The following is a 17,321-nucleotide window of genomic DNA, read 5'->3' as shown; positions in this document are numbered from 1 at the left end:
CAGGCACACTCTGAAGACTGTTAATGAATAACCATTTTTTATGATAAGAACTGAAAGAGCAAAGAACTTCCTTAAAAACAAACACTTTAACACAACAGCAAATGAGGTACACTGGAAACTCTTTTATGGCACACTCCTCCTTGTGTTATATCTGTCAACTGCGATAACAAATAAACCACCTTTTATGTTGGCATTGTAATGAGACATGACTAATCTGGAAGAATGTTTGTGCAGGGACGGGTCCTGCAGTAAGCTCAAGCACGGACAGGAGTGAAGACAACCTCAGTCGGTTGCTGCAGGCAGTAATTTACACTAACTGTACGATTTTGTGGACTTACACACTTGCTCAGCAGGATGCCTGTGCAACTGAATTATACATCAATGACAGCTCCAGTAGGGATTGTAAGATTCTTTGAAGTCTTTCTTTCGTGTACCGCATTCAGCCTGGTCGCCCATGTGGGACAATACTCTGGCTCTTATGGAGGTTGGTGCATGTTTACATGGTGTTTCTCATTTGTTGTTTCAGTTCTTATTATTGTGCTGGAGCTGACGGCCCTTAATGCGAAAATTCCGATATCCTGGGATGATTTCACCACGTCGTTTGCCATGCTCGCTACACTGATGAACTTAACTGCCTCAATTATATATCCTACCATTTTCCTCGCCTCCAACCGGCAGTCAGATTCAGACTATAAAATAGCGGCCACCGCTATGTCTTGCGTGTGCTTTGTTGCTTATGCGATTGAAGTTGGCCTCACACGAGCAAAGCCTGGTGAAATCAGTGGATTTTTAACGACTGTTCCTGGTCTCCTGAAAGTGTTGGAAGCTTTTGTCGCCTGCATTATCTTTGTAATTGTCGAGGGCTCATATGGAGCTAACAGTGGGCGGCAGTGGTGTATGGCCGTGTACTGCATATGCTTTATCATCACCTTTTTGATCATTATTTTAACCATTGCAAAGCTCATTGCGGCATTACCATTTCCGTTTGAAAGATTTTTGACCGTCTATAACATTGTGGCTGTACTGATGTACATTACTGCAGCGATCATCTGGCCAATCTTTTGCTTCAGTAAAGATTATGGCACACCAACCAGACCATCCCAATGTGCAAGAGGCAGCTGCCAATGGGACAATCGAGTCACAGCAACTGTTTTAACCTTTGTTAATCTTGTTGTATACATTGTGGATCTGGTTTATTCTGCCAGGTTAGTCTTTATTGCTCGTGCTTAAATGCTTCTGAAACCATATCCATTAATGATGGGAGAAGATACCCTCATTGGGTAATCTGAATATATATAAATGTGCTGGATCTTTCCATTTTTCAGGCTAATAATGTTTCTTAATGATTATTTCAATCAAAGCTGATAACACAAATATTCTTCTCTGCTCCTTTGATTGCTCTTAACAGGTTTATACAGTAAACAGGTAAGCCATACAGACCAGGAAGATCCCAAGTTTGATCTTCCATTTTGTGTTTGTGGCTGATCCGTAGGGGCACTATTGTCCACCTTAGCAGCACATGCTAGAGGGAAATCAACTGGGGTCCTTGCCCTGCATTGCTATTTAGTAAGACCTGCTGCAGGTGCACGTGTACCTGGGCATGGGGGACAAACAGACAAGGACTCGGCTTGGCTGTGATCTCCCATGAACAGCCCACCACTATTAACTGCCAGGACTCACGTGAATAATGGCTACTGGAAAGTATTTGGCACTCATCCCAACACATCCCAAAAAGCAGTCAATGCATTCGAGAGAGCAGGGAAGAAAAGAAAAATGCGGAACTGGATTTGAAGCGGTGCCTACCTTGTGCTATGTTAAATGGCTGCCGCTTCTAGATGTTTGGGACATTTGTAAAGGATAAGGGTGGAGGGGAGATAAGCAGGGTGGCCATTCCTGATTGCTCTCAAACCACACGTGTGTGGATGTCAAATGAGGGCAGGATTAGGTTCATAATGATTCTTCTAAAATATCACTGAAAATATCTCATTATTGCTAATAGATTCTAGAAGTGCTTTTTTGGTAAGTTTAATATTTGGTACAGTATGACCAATTAAAGTAGTGACTGGTGTGGCAAAGATCCTTTTGTTTTATTAATGCAAATCTGTTAGGAATTTGGAAAGAAAATGTAACGAGCAAAATGTAATGAATTTCATTCAACACTGAATGTACAGCACAGAAACAGGCAGTTTGGCCCCACTAGTCTGTGCCAGTGTTTATGCTCCACACAAGCCTCCTCCCACTCTAATTACATCTTTCCATTCAAATTATCTCTTTCCACCCTGCCCCTATATTTCTCCAGACTTCTTTCCTAAGCTTATCATATTCCCTTTTGTCTTCTTCACCTTTATTGTTTATGTACTTTACGTAAGCCATTTTCTTTAGATTCAGTCAATCCTCACCTCTTTATGTATCCATGAAATCTCATTCTTGGCGAGTTAGTTCTTATTATTTAGTGAAATATATTTCTCCTGAACACTCTCGATTATTCTGTGAATCATTTTTTACACAGGGGAAAAATTTCATTTTAACATTTTGTTATTGGACAACATTAAAATCAAACGTGAAACTGAGGGTGTATATTGTTTTATAATATTCAGCATTATGAACTTTTGCAAGTATTAATGGCAGAAAGTGTATACTTAAAGAAAGCTGTAAAGCTCATTCCGTTTGAAATGTTAGAAATGATATACAAAAATATCAAATGATTTTTCTGGAAGATTTTTGAATGCAGATCCACCCGTCACTAAGGCAAAATATTGTTCGATATATCATGATATAGTTTGCATGGTTGCTACTCATTAAACCGCATTTTGCTTACAGCCTCTGGGTAATTGCTTATATTGCAATCATTTTTGTTAACCTATTACTGAATTGTAGATTCTGGAAGTGTTGTAATTGAACTACAAAGAAAAATGAATTAAAGTAATTTCTTATTTAAAACATAACCAAAGTTTTTTTGTCTCTTCACTTTTACAACTGACTTTACTTTGGGGCAAAGGAAAACCCAGTTCAACCAAAATCAGGAATTTGCCAAATGCAGAATTCCAGGTATGAACCCACGCCCTGACATTCATGCCCGAGTATGCATCACCACTTTCTTGTCTGCTCTTAATTTCAAAACTTTAACTAGACACAGTGAATGCTTATCCGAAATGTATGACAAGCGGCAGGTGATTAAAGGTCTCCTGCAGAACGCCACATAGGCAAATTCAAATGTTAAACTTACAAAAACTGAGCACTATTGCTCTTTATTAAATACACTTGGCTAGCACTGTACTTTCTGTAAAATACCAGTATCAGCTATTCCTTCCCAAGTTATTATGTTACTTATGACATTGCACACCGCACAACTGTTTGCAAAACAGCTTATAGTAACAAAACAAAAAGCAAATTCCTTGGTTGGTGGATGTGATGCTGAACTTTTTTCTTTAAAATGCAACTGGAAAGGTGGAGTCAGTTTTCTACAATAGGTACAATTGTTGTATGTATTCAACTTGTTCATAATTTAGTAAAGTAAACATTCTCAAGCAATTATTGTTTTTATTATCAATCACATATTACTTACTGTTACCATTGAGACTGACCCGATACAATGCCTGGATGAGTGCAGCTCCAACAACACTCAAGAAGCTCGATACCATCCAGGACAAAGCAGCCTTGATTGGCACCCTATCCACCATTTTAACATTTACTCACTCCGCCACCGGCATACTATATGTCAGCTGTGTGTACCACCTACAAGATGCACTGCAGCAACTCGCCAGGACTTCTTCGGCAGCACCTCCCAAACCAGCAACCTCTACCACCTAGAAGGACGAGGGCAGCGGGCACATGGGAACACCATCTCACCATCTCCTGCAAGTTCCCCTCCAAGTTACACACCATCCTGACATGGAAATATATTGCTGTTCCTTCATCGTCACTGGGTCAAAATCCTGGAACTCCCTCCCTAACAGCACTGTTGGAGTACCTTCATCACAAGGACTGCAGCAGTTCAAGAAGGCGGCTCATCACCATCTTCTCAAAGGCAATTAGCGATGGGCAATAATTGCTGGCCTTGCCAGCAACGCCCATATCCTAGAAAGAATAATTTAAAAAAAAGTTATCTCACTGTATCACATTTGCAAAAATGTTCATGCTAATTCTTCCAAGTGATATGCGCAGACATGATGGGCTGAAATGGCTTCCTTCCATACTGTAAATTTCTATGAGTCTATGAATACATTACGTCCTTTGTCAAACAAGCTGTCACATGACATAACTGCTGCTGTTTTTTGAAGTGAAATAGGTGTTACTAAGTAAATAGTCCCATGTGATTAATCAGAACACAATTGTAACTAGTTGGTTAATTAATAATACTGCTCATGAGATCATCTTGGTCTTCAGCCAAGATGGTAGGCAACCAACCTTCTCCCAGGCCTCTGTTGATCATCAGTCAAAAGCTAGGAATTGCACAAGGCTGATGACTCACACTCCCATTTTACCCTTCCTCCTTTTGGCGAGCCAACTATACAGCACTTCTAGTGTGAACACATGAAGGAAAAGACGAACATGCCCATTCAACCTGTGCCATTCAGACATAATACAGCTTACTTACACCATCTACCCAATCACCAACCCCCACGCTCCCCTCCCCAGTCACACAATCTCCTGGTTGAGGCAAAAAGAAAAAATAAACTTTAGGCCAAATTTAGAGAAAAAAAACACTGCAAAATTCCTCTCTAACCCCTGATAGCAATCGAGTAAGCTCCAGCAGACTGCCGTATCTGATACAAACGATGCCATAATTATTAGCAGTCAAGGTATGGAACTTGCTGTGCGGGGATCTATACAGAGGACGTGTTGAATGATATGGCACTGCAGCGTGCTACTTTGGTCATTTCATTTCATCAGCATTGATCTTCGTCCCTGACAATTAAATTTTTGTATTAAATCACAAAATGGGTGTCACAGCAGAATTTGCATTGACTTCCCAATCTCAGCCAGGACACCAAGCTGAGGCACCAAGCAGAGCCGAAGCAATTTATCTCAGCGAACTGTATTTCAGCGGGTTCATCACACCAGCTTGCTATTGACTAGTTAGGAGTGTTACAATGTATGTATCCCGTATTGTACCGAATTGTACTTGAACTGAAAAGCAAGGAAATGTATTGAACGGAACTGCCATCAGCACCCAAATATAGTGTATGGGATTGCTGACTGCAGCTAAATGTACTGAACTGCTTTTGAATGTACTGTACAAATTTTTATATGAATAAAGTATATTTTGAAAATAAAAAACAAGTTAGGAGTATTACAAGAAACATGGGAGCATCTTGCTTTCCCACAATGTCATCCAGGGTATGGATGACTGTGTGACCCAGAGGAGGGAAAAGAAGAAAAAATATAAAAATATTACATTGGGAAGTGAGAGGTTTGGCACTAAACTGGCTGCAGCCTGGTGATAATTCATGCTTGAGAAATTGCTTACTGGTTTGTTTACATTCCAATGTGCAACTGTTAGGTTTGCTGGTGAGTATATGTTTCTCGTGAGAAAACAATTCATTAACTCTTACCACTGCATTTAACGCAAGTGACTCAAAGTGACACCTATGGCCAAAACTTGAATGAGCTATGGATTATGCTGGTCCACCTTCCAGGGCCCAAGTGTCCATTGTTGCTCCAATCATTCCAGCCAGGATGACACTGTTGGAAAGCAAACTTTTGTTGGATTTAAAAACCAGTGAAGTGAGCATGATTTCCTTCACAACATAAATTCACATTAGTTCTCTAGATTTTCACAGAAACCATAATAAAGACATATAAATAATCTGGGCTAAAGTAGAACATGAACACAATTTTGAGGTCCCTTGCAACAAGCCTGCACTGTGTGAATTATTGATAAACAGTGGGTACTTCGCCCATGAAAATCCGCCCATTGACCTCAATGCAAGAAAAACTGTAGGCACTGTACTCTCGATTTTCCAATTGGTCACCTGCATCATGCACCAATAACTTATGATTGTGGACAGTTCTGCCTGCACATTTAATTTTATACATCCGCTCATTCGAGACCCCTCAACCACTCTGTCCCATTCCTTCATCACTTTAGACACCTCTATCAAATCTTCTAGTATTTTGTGATTAATATAAAAAAATGCAAAACATGCTTGTTTCTTAGCTTTTTTTGGAATGGGACAGTTTTCCAGGAGGAATGAGAGGAACAGTTTCTTGTTCCTTGGCAAATAGTGTGCAATCTCGAAGAGGTATCTTTCAGGGGGAGGAATAGGTGAGTCCCATAAGCCCAGAGTCAAATGTTTGTTCGACCCCTCTGGCCAGAAGTGCTAATCACTTAAACCATTCTCTTGACTATGTTTTCCCCTTCAACCAGTGTTGACAAATAACGACTTGCATCATCAAACCCCGACTAATGAGAAATTAAATCCGACAATGGCACATTACCTGTGTAGTTGTCTCTTACTTTGCATCCCCTTCAAAGCCCTCCTCTCAACTTCTTCACACCTCCACCATGGCAGCGCCTCCCTGCAGGTGCAGTCCATGCTGCGTGGCTGCCCCAGCACCTGTCAATCACAGACACAAACTCAGGACTGGTGGGAAAGGAGTGCGAGGATTGCAGGCAGGTCGCTCACTCATAGGCAATTTTAGTCACTTTGTCTTGAAATACATCTGCACATTGAACACATTTAGACTGCTGTGCTGAGTTTGGGGATTGCATTAGATTTCGCTACTTTAACTGTTACAGTGCACATTCCAAATTTATTGCGGAATTGGAGCTGAGGGTGGATTCACTCTGAAGCATCCACGATGCTGAGAACGACGTGAGTAGCACGTGTAGCGAGTTGGTCTTACCGCAGGAGAAGGGTCCACAGCCAGCTAGGGAATGGAAGACCAGCAGGAAGAGTAGTGCAAGGAAGGTAGTGCAGGGGTCCCCTGTGGTCATCCCCCTGCAAAACAGATACACTGCTTTGAGTGCTATTGAGGGGGATGACCCATCAGGGGAGGGCAGCAGCAGCCAAGTTCATGACACCATGGCTGGCTCTGTTGCACAGGAGGGCAGGAAAAAGAGTGGGAGAGCGATAGTGATAGGGGATTCAATTGTGAGGGGAATAGATAGGCCGCAACCGAGACTCCAGGATGGTATGTTGCCTCCCTGGTGCAAGGGTCAAGGATGTCTAGGAGCGGGTGCAGGACATTCTGAAAAGGGAGGGAGAACAGCCAGTTGTCGTGATGCACATTGGTACCAACGACATAGGTAAAAAAAGGGATGAGGTCCTACGAAACGAATTTAAGGAGCTAAGAGCTAAATTAAAACGTAGGACCTCAAAAGTAGTAATCTCGGGATTGCTACCAGTGCCACGTGCTAGTCAGAGTAGGAATCGCAGGATAGCGCAGATGAATACGTGGCTTGAGCAGTGGTGCAGCAGGGAGGGATTCAAATTCCTGGGGCATTGGAACCGGTTCTGGGGGAGGTGAGACCAGTACAAACCGGACGGTCTGCACCTGGGCAGGACCGGAACCAATGTCCTAGGGGGAGTGTTTGCTAGTGCTGTTGGGGAGGAGTTAAACTAATATGGCAGGGGGATGGAAACCAATGCAGGGAGACAGAGGGAAACAAAAAGGAGACAAAAGCAAAAGACAGAAAGGAGATGAGGAAAAGTGGAGGGCAGAGAAACCCAAGGCAAAGAACAAAAAGGGCCACTGTACAGCAAAATTCTAAAAGGACAAAGGGTGTTAAAAAAACAAGCCTGAAGGCTTTGTGTCTTAATGCAAGGAGTATCCGTAATAAGCTGGATGAATTAACTGTGCAAATATGATGTGATTGGGATTACAGAGATGTGGCTCCAGGATGATCAGGGCTGGGAACTCAACATCCAGGGGTATTCAACATTCAGGAAGGATAGAATAAAAGGAAAAGGAGGTGGGGTAGCATTGCTGGGTAAAGAGGAGATTAATGAAGGTCATTAGCTTGGGTGATGTGGAATCTATATGGTTGGAGCTGCAGAACACCAAAGGGCAAAAAACGTTAGTGGGAGTTGTGTACAGACCTCCAAACAGTAGTAGTAATGTTGGGGAGGGCATCAAACAGGAAATTATGGATGCATGCAAGAAAGGTGCAGCAGTTATAATGGGTGACTTTAATATGCACATAGATTGGGCTAGCCAAACTGGAAGCAATACGGTGGAGGAGGATTTCCTGGAGTGCATAAGGGATGGTTTTCTAGACCAATATGTCGAGGAACCAACTAGGGGGGAGGCCATTTTAGACTGGGTGTTGTGTAATGAGAGAGGATTAATTAGCAATCTCGTTGTGTGAGACCCCTTGGGGAAGAGTGACCATAATATGGTGGAATTCTGCATTAGGATGGAGAATGAAACAGTTAATTCAGAGACCATGGTCCAGAACTTAAAGAAGGGTAACTTTGAAGGTATGAGGCGTGAATTGGCTAAGATAGATTGGCGAATGTTACTTAAGGGGTTGACTGTGGATGGGCAATGGCAGACATTTAGAGACCGCATGGATGAACTACAACAATTGTACATTCCCGTCTGGCGTAAAAATAAAAAAGGGAAGGTGGCTCAACCGTGGCTATCAAGGGAAATCAGGGATAGTATTAAAGCCAAGGAAGTGGCATACAAATTGGCCAGAAATAGCAGCGAACCCGGGGACTGGGAGAAATTTAGAACTCAGCAGAGGAGGACAAAGGGTTTGATTAGGACAGGGAAAATAGAGTACGAGAAGAAGCTTGCAGGGAACATTAAGACGGATTGCAAAAGTTTCTATAGATATGTAAAAAGAAAAAGGTTAGTAAAGACAAACGTAGGTCCCCTGCAGTCAGAATCAGGGGAAGTCATAACGGGGAACAAAGAAATGGCAGACCAATTGAACAAGTACTTTGGTTCGGTATTCACTAAGGAGGACACAAACAACCTTCCGGATATAAAAGGGATCAGAGGGTCTAGTAAGGAGGAGGAACTGAGGGAAATCCTTATTAGTCGGGAAATTGTGTTGGGGAAATTGATGGGATTGAAGGCCGATAAATCCCCAGGGCCTGATGGACTGCATCCCAGAGTACTTAAGCAGGTGGCCTTGGAAATAGCGGATGCATTGACAGTCATTTTCCAATATTCCATTGACTCTGGATCAGTTCCTATCGAGTGGAGGGTAGCCAATGTAACCCCACTTTTTAAAAAAGGAGGGAGAGAGAAAACAGCCTGACCTCAGTAGTCGGTAAAATGATGGAATCAATTATTAAGGTTGTCATAGCAGCGCATTTGGAAAGAGGTGACATGATAGGTCCAAGTCAGCATGGATTTGTGAAAGGGAAAATCATGCTTGACAAATCTTCTGGAATTTTTTGAGGATGTTTCCAGTAGAGTGGACAAGGGAGAACCAGTTGATGTGGTATATTTGGACTTTCAGAAGGCTTTCGACAAGGCCCCACACAAGAGATTAATGTGCAAAGTTAGAGCACATGGGATTGGGGGTAGTGTGCTGACATGGATTGAGAACAGTCTTTGCAGACAGGAAGCAAAGAGTAGGAGTAAATGGGTACTTTTCAGAATGGCAGGCAGTGACTAGTGGGGTACCGCAAGGTTCTGTGCTGGGGCCCCAGCTGTTTACACAGTACATTAATGATTTAGACGAGGGGATTAAATGTAGTATCTCCAAATTTGCGGATGACACTAAGTTGGGTGGCAGTGTGAGCTGCGAGGAGGATGCTATGAGGCTGCAGAGTGACTTGGATCGGTTAGGTGAGTGGGCAAATGCATGGCAGATGAAGTATAATGTGGATAAATGTGCAGTTATCCACTTTGGTGGTAAAAACAGAGAGACAGACTATTATCTGAATGGTGACAGATTAGGAAAAGGGGAGGTGCAACAAGACCTGGGTGTCATGGTACATCAGTCATTGAAGGTTGGCATGCAGGTACAGCAGGCGGTTAAGAAAGCAAATGGCATGTTGGCCTTCATAGTGAGGGGATTTGAGTACAGGGGCAGGGAGGTGTTGCTACAGTTGTACTGGGCCTTGGTGAGGCCACACCTGGAGTATTGTGTACAGTTTTGGTCTCCTAACTTGAGGAAGGACATTCTTGCTGTTGAGGGAGTGCAGCGAAGGTTCACCAGACTGATTCCCGGGATTGTGGGACTGACCTATCAAGAAAGACTGGATCAACTGGGCTTGTGTTCACTGGAGTTCAGAAGAATGAGAGGGGATCTCATTGAAACGTTTAAAATTCTGACGGGTTTAGACAGGTTAGATGCAGGAAGAATGTTCCCAATGTTGGGAAAGTCCAGAACCAGGGGTCACAGTCTAAGGATAAGGGGTAAGCCATTTAGGACCGAGATGAGGAGAAACTTCTTCACCCAGAGAGTGGTGAACCTGTGGAATTCTCTACCACAGAAAGTTGTTGAGGCCTATTCACTAAATATATTCAAAAGGGAGTTAGATGAAGTCCTTACTACTAGGGGGATGGCGAGAAAGCAGGAATGGGGTACTGAAGTTGCATGTTCAGCCATGAACTCATTGAATGGCGGTGCAGGCTAGAAGGGCCGAATGGCCTACTCCTGCACCTATTTTCTATGTTTCTATGTTTATACTTTGGCAGTTCAAACTATTTTTCTCACAGATATTTAATGATAATGGTGGCAATGTTTATTCAAACCTGTTTTCTATTTAGTTGAGATGAACTAAATTTATCCATCGTCAAATAACATTGTCACATCTCCTGTTGGAAATCTTACCATCATCAAAAATGCCATATTCTGTCACTTTACAAGGATAGTGTGACACATTTACTAAAGTGAGCGATGACCAAATTCGGGATGATTTTATAAAGTTTTCCGTACAGATAAATGGCCACACTACTTCCATGACTATTTTGTAGAAGTAATAATGTACGGAGCTAATTGCACAATGCAGTTCATTCGTAACGCTTTTTAAAGATAAAAATGAGTTGAGCATCGGTAGGGTGGTAGGGAGCTGCTATTTAGATGGGAAGCAATAAAGCTCCCATGATTTTTAAACCTGCCGCACAAATTATAAATTGCTTTAAATCAAATCCAGCCAGATTCAGCCGACTGCAGTCCCAGTAAAGTTGAGTTCAAGCTATCAAATAGTGCAGGTTTCACAGGCACCGGCATCAATCACTAGAATGAAGGATACAGCCAGTCACAGGCCACCTCTGTGATAAGTAAAATGTTGCACTTGAAGACTGAAACCAATGTCTTTGGTGCCCGCCACAAACTGCGTTCCCTAGCCACCGACCATTCTTCTCCCTGGCGACTGTCTAAGGCTGCAGCAGACTGTTCGCAACCTTGGTGTCGTAGTTGACCCCGAGATGAGCTTCCAACACATAGTCACGCCATCACTGAGATCGCCTATTTCCACCTCCGTAATGTCAGCCGACTCAGCCACTGCCTCAGCTCATCTGTTGCTGAAATCCTCATCCAGGCCACTATTACCTCTCGACTTCACTATTCCAATGCATTCCTGGCTGGCCTCCCATTTTCTACCCTTTGTAAACTTGAGGTCATCCAAAATGCTGCTGCCCGTGTCCAACTCGCACCAAGTCCTGTTCACCCATCACCCTTGTGCTGGCTGACCTACATTGGCTCCCAGTTAAGCAATGCCTCAATTCTCATCCTAGTTTACAAATCCCTCCATGACCTCCCCCTCCCTATCTCTGTAATCCCCTCCAGCCCTACAACCATCCGAGATATCTGCGCTCCTCCAATTCTGGACTTTTGACGATCCCTGAATTTAATCGCTCCACTGAAGGCTGTGCCTGCAGCTGCCAAGGCCCTAAGCTCTGAAATTCACTCCCCAAATCTCTCCGCCTCTCTACCCCTCTTTCCCCCTTTAAGATGCTCCTTAAAATCTCATCTGCTCTAATATCTTCTTATGTGGCTTGGTGTCAAATTTTGTTTGATCCCTTCTTCTTAGACAGTCCCTCGGAATCGAGGATGACTTGCTTCCACACTAGCATGAGTTCTAAGGTGGCTGATGAGTTCAATGCGGGATCTATAGACACTGTCACAGATGGGGCAGGTGGTGGTTGGAGGGATGGGTGGGTGGGGTGCTTGGTTTGTCATACGCTCCTGTTTGTACTTGACTTCTGCGTGCTCCTGACGAAGAGACCCAAAGTGTTCGGCGCCTTCACGAATGCTTCTTCTCCAGTTTGAGTGGACATGGGCCAAGGATTCCCAAGAGTCGGTGGGGATGTTACATTTTTTCAAGGAGGCTTTGAGGGTGTCCTTGACGCATTTTCTCTTCCCTCCTGGGCTTGCTTGCCATGATGGAGCTTGGAGTAGAGTGCATGTTTCGGGAATCTAGTATCGGGCATGTGGACAATGTGGTCCATCCATCGGAACTGATCGAGCGTGGTCAATGCCTCGATGCTGGGGATGTTGGCCTGAGAGAGAACACTGACATTGGTACGTCCTTCCTGCCAATGGATTTTCAGGATTTTGCGGAGGCAGCATTGGTGGTACTTCTCCAGTGCTTTGAGGTGCTTACTGTACATTGTCCATGTCTCTGAAGCATAAAGGAGGGCGGGAATCACATCTGCTCTGTAGACCATGAGCTTGGTGCTGGGCTTGAGATCTTGGTCTTCAAACACTCTTTTCCTCAGGCGACCGAAGGCTGCACTGGCACACTGAAGATGGTGTTGGGGTTCCGTCATCGCTGTCTGCCTTCGCTGACCCAAGGCTCCCAAGGTATGGAAAGTGGTCCACATTGTCCAAGGTCTCGTCATGGAACCTGATGATCGGGGGGGCGGTACTGTGAGGTGGGAGCAGGTTGGTAGCGAACCTTTCTCTTACGGATGTTTAATATAAGACCCAGACTCTTGTACACTTTAGTGAAGGTGTCAACGATGGTTTGGAGTTCGGCCTCTGAGTGTGCACAAATACAAGCGTCATCTGCATACTGTAATTCAATGACAGAGGTTGGGACAACCTTGGTACTCGACTAGAGGCGACGGAGGTTAAACAATTTTGTTTGATAACGCCCCTGTGAAGCGCCTTGGGATGTTTTACTATGTTAAAAATGCGATATAAATACAAGTTGTTGTTGTTGATAGGTTTCCATCATTTATTTTACAATGTTTTTTAAATATTGTAATCTCTTCTTTGGGTAATCAGAGAGAACACAAAAACACAAACAGCAGAAAAAGAGTTCACTGAAGAGAGAAATCCTGGATGGCGTTTCCGTTATTCAAGTAAGGACAGAGTCCTGGATCTAAATTCATCTTTGGGAACACTGTGTACTGTTGCCCAAATGTTTGGTAAAGATAAGAGTTAATCTTTTAAGTTTTTTTTTTGCCCTTCATATAAAATCCACCCCAGAGACTGATGGAAAAGTCAGCATATCTTTCGTTCAATGTGCCTTATCCAATCTCCCACCCTGTTAAAGGTTTGATGAAACCATTATCTGTGGCAAATAAAAGTGATTTTAAGCAAGTGTAGCTGACCAGAGATAGAGAAGGTCAGACCAGGGTACTAAAAAGTTAATAACTCAGCTGCATACACAACACTGAACATGTGTGCGGAAACAGCTGGATTTGTAGAGGATGGTCGAAGTGATTTCTTCCTCCATCAGCCAATGTGAGGGTTTCATGGAGGCGGGCTTAAAATGTCCAGAGAACCAATATGAATGGGTGGCTGATAAGTTAGCAAATTTGACAAAAGGCTGCTGTATTAGGTTCATATTAAAAAAGCTGCAATGGTAAAGAGTAACGCAGAATGGAAGGGGTGGAGACTGAAGAGACAAAAAGGAAAAGGGTAGAGATTGGGACGATCAGGACAAGGAATTAGTGGTTGAGGTGTGGGGGGGGGGGGGAGGGGGTGCTGGTGGTGATAATGGTGTGGGGTGGGGGGGGGTGATAGTTGTTAAGAGGTGTGATAGTTGTTGAGGGGCGTGATAGTTGGTGGGCAGGAGTTGATAGTTGGCTTGTTGGGGGCAGGTCTCTTAATATTGTGTCCAGTTTTTAAGCACAGCAAAAGCTTTGTCAGTTGTAGGTTTTAAGGAGCTACTTAAAGGAGAACAGAGAGGTCGACAGAGGTAGGGATTTAAAGAGGGAATTTCAGAGCTTAGGGTCTCGGCAGCTGAAGACACGGCTGCCAATGGTGGAGAGATTAAAATCGGAGATGTGCAAGAGGCCAGAATTGGAGGACTGCAGAGATCTTGGAGTGTTGTAGTGCTGGAGGAGATTACAGTGATAGGGAGGGGCGAGGCCATGGAGGGATTAGAACACAAGGATAAGAATTTTAGCGAGTACAGGGGTGATGGGTGAATGGGACTTGATGTGATTTAGGCAGAGTTTTAGATGACACCTGCAATCTAAAATTCTTATCCACATGTTTAAATGCTTTGATGGCCTCACCCCTCCTTACGTCTGCCACCTCCTCCAGTCCTACAATATACAACACCAAACTCTCCATTCCCCTTACTCTTGCTTCTTGTGCATTATCCTCACCCCTTCATCCACCATTGGCAACTATACCTTCAGCTGCCGAGGCCCCATACTCTGGAATTCCCTCTCTAAACCCGTCTGCTTCTCTGCTTTCCTCTCCAGCTTTAAGATCCTCCCTATTTTGGTCATCACCTCCACTCTCCTTTGCCTCAGTATCCAGTTTTTGATTCTAATCTGCGAAGTGCTTTGAGCTGTTTTTGAACATTAAAGTGGCTTAACGAGTGCCTGCTGCTGCTGTTGATATGATCCAATGCAGGGGTCGCAAGATTCCATTTTATGGAGTCCGCTAAGCAGAGTTTGATAAACTTCGAGTTCCATATCAGATTAAGTCATATCAGCAGGTTCATTCATTAAACAGAATGCACTGTTCTAGCCGAGAACAGAAATATATTTTCACAAATGACCTGATTCGCTAATGTTTAACACTGCATGAAGTAAACAGAATATACAAGTAAATGAAGTGTATCTAGCTAACCTTCTCAAAGATTTATATCGAGCAGTTTGGCAATCCAACATTTGCACATTGCTGATCGGGTGTAAGGAACTAGTGAGGAAAGGCAGTGTGCATGTTTCCTTTCTGTACAGATGCTGCCTGACATGCTGAGTGCTTCCAGCATTTTCTGTTTTTGTTTTGTTTTGTTCATAATTCCAGCAGCTACAGTATTTAGTGTTCCGTTAGATGGTGTGCTGCCCATTTGCTAACTCGCACCAAGTCCCGTTCAACTATGCTCACTGACCTACAATGGCTCCCGGTCCGGCAATGCCTCGATTTTAAAATTTTCATCATTGTTTTCCAATCCCTCCATGGCCTCACCTCTCCCTATCTCTGTAACCTCCTCCAGCCCTACAAACGTCTGAGATATCGACGCTCCACCAATTCTGACCTCGTGCCGAACCCCGATTTTCATTTGATCCAGCACTGGTGGCCGTGCCTTCAGCTGCCAAGGCCCAAAGCTCTGGACTTTCTCCCCAAACCTCTCCGCCTCTCTACATCTCTTTCCTTCTTTAAGACGCTCCTTAAAACCTATTCTTTGACCACCTGTCCGAATATCTCCTTATGTATCAAACAAAATTTGGTAACGCTCCTATGAAATGCCTTGGGGCATTTTACTACATTAAAGGCGCTATATCATTGCAAGTTGTTGCTGCTTCCAGCTTTTTCTGTTTTTGTTTCAGATTTCTAGCCCCTGCAGTATTTTGTTTTCCGTTAGATGGTCTGCTTGTCGCCTAAGGCTAGTATTCAAATTTCCACCTGTCAGGGTGCCACAGTTCCAGGCCGACCTGATTAAAATGTTTTTTTAAAAAGTGAGACACAACTTGAACAAAAGAACATAAGAAATAGGAGCAGGAGTAGGCCATACGGCCCCTTGAGCCTGCTCTGCCATTCAATGAGATCATGGCTGACCTTCTACCTCAACTCAACTTTCCTGCCCGATCCCCATATCTTTTCATTCCCTTAGTGCCCAAAAATCTATTGCTCTCAGTCTTGAATATACTCCACGACTCAGCATCCACAGCCCTCTGGGGTAAAGAATTCCAAAGATTCACAATCCTATAAGTGAAGAAATTTCTCCTCATCGTTATTCTGAGATTATGACCCCTAGTTACAGAAAAGAAAGGCAGCACCATTGCAGTTTACATATATCATTACATTGGCTATACTGCACCGAAACAGGCCATTCGGCCCAACCAGTCCATGCCGGCATTTATGCTCCAGTCGAGCCTCCTCCCGTCTTTCCTCATCTAAGTCTATCAGCATTACCCTCTATTCCCTTCTCCCTCATGTACTTGTCTAGCTTCCCTTTAAATGCAGCTATACTACTTACCACTCCCTGTGGTAGCGAGTTCCACATTCTCACCACGCTTTGGGTAAAGAAGTTCCTTCTGAAATCCCTATTGGATTTCTTGGTGACTATCTTATATTGATGGCCTCTAGTTATGCTCTTCCCCACAAGTGGAAAAATTCTCTCTGTATCCACTCTATCAAAACCTTTCAGCATTTTAAAGGCCTCTATTAGGTCACCTCTCAGCCTTCTTTTTTCAAGAGAGAAGAGACCCAGCCTGTTCATCTTTTCCTGATATGTATACCCTCGCATTTCTGGTATCATCCTTGTAAATCTTCTCTGAACCCTCTCCAGTGCCTCTATAGCCTTTTTATAATATGGCGACCTGAACTGTACGCAGTACTCAAAGTGTGTTCTAACCAAGTTTCAATAAAGGTTTAGCATAACTTCCCTACTTTTCAATTCCATGGGCTAGAACCTCCACTTTTTTTGCATGTTATCGCTGAAATGATGTATAACGCCCAGATATCACCCATTTAGTCACAAAATGGAAACTGACGCCCATTTTTTGGAAACTTACCGCTAAGCGTTACTTTCCCCATGTGCTTAATGGTGGGAAAAAATAATACCGCCCACCCACTTTTTTTGGGTGGAATCATCAGAATGGGCGTTGATATCGCCCAGCGCTAATTTCCGCACCGGTTTAACGATGAGATTCAATAATACCCCCCGCCCACTTTTTTTTGTCGTAAAGAGCATATTTACCGAAACTAGCGGCCATGAGATCACCCAGCGTCACTCTCATCACCTCGCAGACATATCGGCCACAATATCGCTCGCCCAAAAAACCGCCCAGAAAAAGTGGAACTAACCGGAACTGATCACAGCCTATTGGATGCCATGTTCTACATCACATATCGTATCCTTTAAAAGGTTGCTGTGCTTCAACCTCGGGGGAGTTCAGATGAACTCTGGAGGTCGTTGGAGTTGATGTGAACATCTGTACAAACATCTTGACCATACTGTGACCGATTGGAATTGAATAGGTGTCTTCGTCAGGAC

General features: G+C 43.6%; 1 protein-coding gene across 1 annotated transcript; it reads left to right on the top strand.

The window, feature by feature from the left end:
• The first annotated feature begins 215 nt into the window (after positions 1 to 215).
• Positions 216 to 2,895, top strand: LOC139225903 (myeloid-associated differentiation marker homolog). Its single transcript, XM_070856767.1, has one exon. The coding sequence runs from the start codon at positions 355 to 357 to the stop codon at positions 1,228 to 1,230; it is 876 nt and encodes a 291-aa protein (XP_070712868.1). The 5' UTR covers positions 216 to 354; the 3' UTR covers positions 1,231 to 2,895.
• Positions 2,896 to 17,321: the final 14,426 nt, after the last annotated feature.

Source organism: Pristiophorus japonicus, chromosome 15 (assembly GCF_044704955.1).
Source record: "Pristiophorus japonicus isolate sPriJap1 chromosome 15, sPriJap1.hap1, whole genome shotgun sequence".
NCBI classification, from domain to species: Eukaryota; Metazoa; Chordata; class Chondrichthyes; family Pristiophoridae; genus Pristiophorus; species Pristiophorus japonicus.
Note: the sequence above shows the minus strand (reverse complement) of the source record. Positions and strands in the feature narration are given on the sequence as shown.

Coding starts and splice junctions, on each gene's coding strand:
- LOC139225903 (XM_070856767.1), top strand. CDS start 355: ATGCCTGTGCAACTGAATTATACATCAATGACAGCTCCAGTAGGGATT.